This window comes from Diaphorina citri, unplaced genomic scaffold (genome assembly GCF_000475195.1).
Source record: "Diaphorina citri unplaced genomic scaffold, Diaci psyllid genome assembly version 1.1 scaffold1002, whole genome shotgun sequence".
Classification (NCBI taxonomy): domain Eukaryota; kingdom Metazoa; phylum Arthropoda; class Insecta; order Hemiptera; family Psyllidae; genus Diaphorina; species Diaphorina citri.
The window spans coordinates 89414-96488 of record NW_007378433.1 but is presented as its reverse complement, the minus strand read 5'-3'; the positions used below and the strand labels follow the sequence as shown (position 1 = coordinate 96488).

The 7075-nt window shown below is 38.7% G+C and overlaps 1 protein-coding gene across 1 annotated transcript in view; it reads left to right on the top strand.

Annotated features, from left to right (window-relative positions):
* The window catches only part of LOC103513646, a 66299-nt gene that overhangs the window by 2696 nt on the left and 56528 nt on the right, over positions 1-7075 (top strand). The window contains exon 3 of the mRNA XM_026826791.1: positions 3248-3393. Coding sequence (XP_026682592.1) covers positions 3248-3393 — 146 coding nt within the window. The remainder of the gene's footprint in view (positions 1-3247; positions 3394-7075) is intronic.

The following is a 7075-nucleotide window of genomic DNA, read 5'->3' as shown; positions in this document are numbered from 1 at the left end:
AGATATTTTTTTTTTTTTTTTATCAAAACGGAAGGAAAATCAGAGTGAAATACAATAATAAAATATAACAACTAACCGTATACAGGGTCTAGGCCAGGGGATTTTCGGTAAGGGCGTCATTAGAGTCGGCCTTTACTTTGAGGACCTCAAGGGGTAGGGGCGTGATTTGTTGTGAATGGGCCCAAGGGCCCGCGCAAGTCAAGTCAAAAGAACGAGAAATAAAATCTATTACTATTCCGTTCCCTTCGACATAAATTTAATACCTATGAACTGGAAGGAGAAGAGGAAGAAGAAGGAGGAGGAGAAGAAAAAGAGGAAGAAGAAGGAGGAGGAGAAGAAGAAGAGGAAGAAGGAGGAGGAGAAGTTAAAAAAGAAGAAGGAAGAGCAGAAAAAGTAGAGGTAGAAAGAAGGAGTAGGAGAAGAAGAAAAAGAAGAAGAAAATTCCTATCTGACATACGAATATCCTCTACAGACCGGACGCTCTTTTTTGAATAGTAGTGGTAGATGCCGGGCGTACACATTTGTGTACACCCTACCCTCTCTATTCAAATTGAAATTTTTGTGCCCTGCGTGTGGAATTCACAGCATAGAGGTATTTGTGCAGTGCAAGAAGTGTACACTAGAGTGCGTGGTTGGAGTTTTGTTTACATTTTGATTTGAAAATTGAATTTTTTATTTTGTTTTTTAAAATCCATTGAGAGCTGATCAAAAAGAGGAGAATTTGACGGAATTTATTAAGAAAAACTCAAAAAAGTTGAGAAAACCACTTTGCAAGTGGAAGTTTGTACTTTTAAGAACATTTTTATATGTGTTTTGTTGTTATCCTAGAGAAATTCCGATAGAAAATCCATGTTGCAAAAATGTTGTCATATGTGTACGTTCGGCTTGTATGAGTTGTTGGTTTTTACAAAACTAGCTACATATGTATATGAGTAATTACAAAAAATGTTATTTTTTTCTTTTTACCCTTTTTAATTATTATAATTATTAACTAAATTGTTATTTCAATTTAATTGTCTTTTAATTGAAATATACCCACACAAGTTATCTTTAAAATAATAAAATTAGTTTGCTGTTTTGTTTTGCAAAACTTGTACAGGGTTGACATAAACCAGCAAAGATACATCAAAATTCTGGGTAAAGCAAATATTTTCTACAGATAGAGGCCGAATGTACACAAAAAATAACATTTTTAAAAAGCCTCCTGTAGGCAAATGGTAATTAGTAGAACACTTCTCAAAGTTGATATCATATCCAAAATATATGTACTAATGGGAAATCTTAAAGAGAAATGAAGGGAGTAATTTTTTTTTTCTTCAGGCATCTAGCACTTCTAAAATTGTGTACACATATGTGTACACTCGGTCTGTAGAGGGTAGAGGTTAGGAGGGAGGGAAGGTAGTTAAGGGTGGGTATTTTAAAAGGAGGGGGAGAAATTTGGAGGGGGAAGGTCGATGAGTTTGGTAGAGGGGTTAAAGGTTTGATTTTACACGGGCGAGAGAGAATGAGAAGAGAAAAAAAGTAGAAAAAGTTCAATTTTAATCAAATTTCAAATGAATAAAACATGGCGGGGCAAGAGGGGGTTAAGTCTTTCTGTGGTACAAGGAGTGGGAAGTCGGAATCTTTCAATGGGGCAAAAGTGGGGTCTAAATACTTCAATGGATTAGGGGTAAGGTTATCATCAATGGAGCAAAGGCAGATTTGAGTCTAGCAATGGGTCAAGAAGTGGGGGTCTATCTAAAAATCCTAAGGGGTCAGGGTTGGGGTTGGGGGTTTCAGTCTATGGAGAAAGGTGGGTGGGGGTAGTTTAAAACTTCAAATACAGTAGAACCTCGATGATTTCAACTGATTGGGACCGGGGGTAGTTGAAATGATCGAGGTTGAAATGATCACTTTCCATCATTTTTCCTCTGATAAGATAGGATGTCCTTTGAAAGATAGAAAAAAAACAATGGATTTTGGAGTTGAAATAATCGAGGTTCTACTGTATATGAGGAACAAGGCCAAGGGATCATAGGAATGGGGGTGGAGGGGATTAAAGTATGTTGGATTTCGACCCCTACTCAGTACCAAAGGAGGAGAAAATTCTGAAACGGAAAAAAGTTGCAGGAGAGAGGGGAGAGCTGGGAGGGAGGAGGAGAAAATACTTAAATAACGAGGGAGAGAGGGGGCACATTATGACAGGTAGACATGCTAGGCGGGCGGGGGAAAAATTGTAGGAGAGAGAGAGGGGAGAGCTAGGAGGGAGAGGGAGAAAATGCTGGGAGGGAGGAAGACGGAGGGAATTTTGGAAGAGACAGAGGTAGAAATGCTAGAAGGGAAAGGTGGTGGTACTCGTAAGAGAGAGAAGAGAGCTAGGAGGGAGAAAAATTGAAGAAATGTTGTGAGGGAGAGGTAGAAAATTCTTATATAGGGAGAAGGGACAAGAGGTGCTGGGAGAGCGAGGAAAAAATTGCTCTGAGGGAGATGGAAAAAGTATGGGGAAGAGAGGGAGAAAAGAAAATCTAGGAAAGAGAAAGAAGAAATGCTGGGAGGGAGAGGTAGTGATTGCTGGGAAGGAAAAACAGTGTTGCGAGAGAAAGGGAATGAATAATGGGAGGAGGGAAAAATACCGGGAGGGATTTTTTTTTCTTACTTTATTTCCCCCTAATTTTTTGTAAATTATATCATTGGAAAGTTTTTCACGTTGCTTGGTGTTTCCCCGCTAATCTCAGATAGTAAGGGAGCATTGCGTTTATTCAATAAAAATATCTCTAGGTAATTCGTAGGTACCTATTACCTATTTTGTATTGATACTATTGATAGAGGGAACTGTAAAAACAGAGAACGGAGGTCTTATCGTCCCGAAAGCGCAGTCAGAAGGAAGCCAGGATAGGAGAAAGCCAGCCGTTCCGATAAGGAACCTTATCTGTTTAGGATAAAATCCACCCCAGGAGTTGAAACCACGACCTAGAGCTTACAAGGCAGACGCTCTAGCTAAGCCTCCCAGCTAACTACGCTGACATAATATTATGAAGGTATTGAAGCCAAATTTTAAGTTCGATCAGCCCAAACTGGGGGCCCCGCGCCTTTGAAACTGCCCCGGGCCCCGCGGGGGGCTAATCCGGCCCTGTTCACAAAGTTACTAAGACATCAATCAAGATGTTTTTATTTTTAATTTGTGAATGAATTCTTGAAATACCTTTACTTACGTATCAAAACGAAAAAGACGCTTCTAACCAAAATTTTACTTCTGTCCCTGTTTCAGCTCCCGAGATTCAGAAGGAGTCCTGCTGTAGTACAATGAGTGATGCTTATTCCCTAGGGATGACAATAGCCGCCATCTTTAATTCCGGCAAGTCTCTCATACAGGCCAATCATAGCGCTTCGAACCACTTGAAACAGGTTTCATTGGTGAGTATATCAGAGCAGATAGGTTAAGCAACCACGAGCGTGGTTATTGGACGGCTAGTCGTCTGAGAGGTCATCCTTGGTAAGAGAGAGAGAGAGAGAAGGTCCCTCCCTTTCAATCGCTCTCTATAGGGGTAGATGGAGGGACTAGATAGTTGAAAAAAGAGAGAGAGAGAGAGAGAGGTTCATAAATTGACTAAACAAAGAGAGAGAGAGTGAGAAAATATGGAGGTGGAAAGAGCCTGATTATTTATTTATTCATTAATTTCTTTAATTACCTCATTGGGTATTTAAAAATACCAAAGTAAAAAAAAAAGTATTTATAAACCGTCGCGCCAGGATTCGAACCCGGTTCTCAATAAATCAGCCAAGGTGATGAACACAGCATCATTTGTCAGCCTGTCACACGACACATAAATCGTGTCGGTTAATGTGTCACACACCATTATGTGTCACGCCGTATGTCACACACATCATGATGACAAATGTGTTAATGTCACATACGGTAATGACAGTTGTGTCACACATGACAGATGTCCCTGAAGAATAGACCGGGATTTTCTTCAAATAGGGTAAGGGTACCATTTATTCGCCCACCTAAAAAACGTACCATTTATTGGCCCACCTGTACCATACGCCAGATAAGTCTGAACTGGACGAACTTTTTCAAGATCCAATTTCATCACAAGAAAGGGCTTAAAGACTGCTATGGAACCAGTGCTATTCAAAAATTGTAGTCATAAAAACAAAAATTAGAAAAATAAATGTGGGCAGGTTTTTTAGGTGGGCGAATAAATGGTACACTTACGGTGACAAATGTAGGTAAGAAAGCTAGAGAGGGTAGGGAAAGTTAAAGGGAAGAGAACAAGCTGGGTCCGTCCCTCCAGGAATTTTTTAGCGTAGTTTGTTGAGGATAAAATTCCATACCTCGGCTGGGATTGAACCCACGCCCTCCTGTTTAACAGGCGAGCGCCTTGACCACTACACCACCGAGGGAGGTAGTGTATACATGTTCAGTTGACGTCTATTGACGAGGTGTACTATGTGTGGACAGTGTGGATACAGCTTAAAGTCAATCGACATTGCCTGCAATCGATCGATCACCTGTTTAGGATAAATTTCGCCCTGGGTGGAGATCAAACTTGCGACCTTACAAGGTAACTAGACTGACAGGGAGCGAAAAAAAAACTAGTATAGCTCGCTATACTGTAGTAATAGAAAGTAAAAGAAAAAAAGATTTCCTTAAAAGTACTCAAGTATTGAGCTATCTTTTATAGGCGCTCCATATTCCATAGAAGTTCCGTATTTATTTTCCTGGCCTGGGACTCAATGTTCCAGCTCCTATATTATCATTTCTCTTTGGACAAAACGTTATGAGGCGTAAAATTGGTTTCTCTATATCTCATACTGACCTTACATATTATTATTATTATCCTTATCTCTCTCCTTCTCCTTTCTTCTCTCCCCCTTTATAATAATAATCCTTCTATCGTTTCTCTTTGCCCTTTATCTATATTTTTATATCTTTATCTCTTGCCCTATTTTCTCTCTCTCTTTCTCTCTCTCTCTCTCTCTCTCTCCTTATCTGTCTCTCTCTCTGTCTCCCTCTCCCTCTCTCCTTATCTGTCTCTCTTTCTCTCTCTCTCCTTATCAGTCTCTCTCTCTTTCTACCTTTCGCTTTTGTTATAACCTGTAGTTTTCTACATAACATAAGTATTCTGTTTCATTAGGCACCTATATTACATTTAACACCTGTAGTTTTCTACATAACATAAGTATTCTGTTTCATTAGGCACCTATATTACATTTAACACCTCGAGGCAAATAAGTAGGTATGTAGGGTAAGTGTACCATTTATTCGCCCACCTAAAAAATATACCATTTATTGGCCCACCTGTGGGTCTACGCCACAAGTCTGAACTGGACGAACTTTTTCAAGATCCAATTTCATCAGAAGAAATGGCTTAAAGAATGCTATCAAACCAGTGGCATTCCAAAATAAAATTGTAGTCTTAAAAACAAAAATTAGAAAAATAAATGTGGGCAGGTGGGCCAATAAATGGTACACTTACCCTAGGTACCTAAATGATATTGGTGGATGTATAACATCAGTACGTAGGTAATACATGAAAATGATGAAATGAATTCTTCTCTTTCTCTCGTTCCTCTTTGCTCCTTATGTTTATCTTTGTCTTTTTCTATATTTCCTTTTCTATCACGCTTTCTGCACGAACTCTTATCCGTTTCAAATTTTGGCGATCATCTGTATTGTATGCATTTTAAAATAAATAAATTCAAATTCAAAGTAGAAGTGTAGAACTAGTAGAAGGTACTAATTTAAGAAATTTATTAAATAAGGATTAAGGGAATTTTAAGGGATTTTCAAAAAAAATTGAGGGATTTCTGGTATTTTTTTGGGCTTTGTCTGGGATTTTTTGTGGTATATAGTCCCGTAAGAACACTGGTATGTAGGTACATGAAAATGATGAAATGAATTCTTCTCTTTCTCTCGTTCCTCTTTGCTCTTTATGTTTATCTTTATCTTTTTCTATATTTCCTTTTCTATCTCGCTTTCTGCACGAACTCTTATCCGTTTCAAATTTTGGCGATCATCATGGCTATTTGGCTATTCTTATCTGAATTTATACAAAAGCAAAATTCCGTCTAAGAATAATAATTCCATTACCTTTTACTATTATCTATTCTCATTGAAATACTGTATATTGGTCAGCTATTGATAGAAAGAGAGAAATGGAGATAGAATGATCGAGAAACTATTAGAGAAGGATGGAGAAATCTAGTCTAGAGGGAGAGAAGGGAGAAATATTAAGGAGAGAGAGAGAGAGAGAGAAATAGCACTGAGCAGATAAAAAAGGAGAAAGATATTATTATGGCATTGTGCTGAGACAGAGCATTTCTCTCTCTCTCTCTCTCTCTCTCTCTCTCTCTCTCTCTCTCTCTCTCTCTCTCTCTTACAACTTACCTCAACAAGATTCGAACGCTTTATACAGTGTGTTCACAAAGTCAGTGCATTGAGCGAGAGAGAGAGAGAGGGAGAGAAAGGAAGAGAGAGAAATAATAGTGATAGGGTTCCACAAATTTTAGGAGGGTGGAAGAACACTATTATCGAGTTATTTCCCCTTAAATAACTTACAGAAAACATCGAGGTCTGCAGTTTAATTTTCAAGTGTTTGGTGATCTTTGAGCTCGTTCATATAGTAACACAAAGAAAAGACATTTATTTATTTATTTTTTTATTTCTTGTTCACCCTGTATGTAATATTGCAATATCTCCTCATTTCACCTCTCTCCTTACTCCTTAGACTCCTAAGGAATAGCACTGGTTTGATAGCAGTCTTTAAGCCCTTTCTTTTGATGAAATTGGATCTTGGAAAAGTTCGTCCAGTTCAGACTTATGTATGTGGCGTATGGTACAGGTGGGCCAATAAATGGTACGTTTTTTAGGTGGGCGAATAAATGGCACACTTACCCTCTCGCTCTCTATTAAAACACTCAAAACAATGCCTTTACCTCAAAATCAGTGACGCGTCACCTGAAGGTTTTTGGGACATTGTCTAAGGCATATTCTGTCTGTAGACAGTCCAACTAGGTACTGGGCTCGTGTAAACACCACTGGTGCCCAATAACATTTCAGTCCTGTTAGACAAACTGCACTTCTGTACAA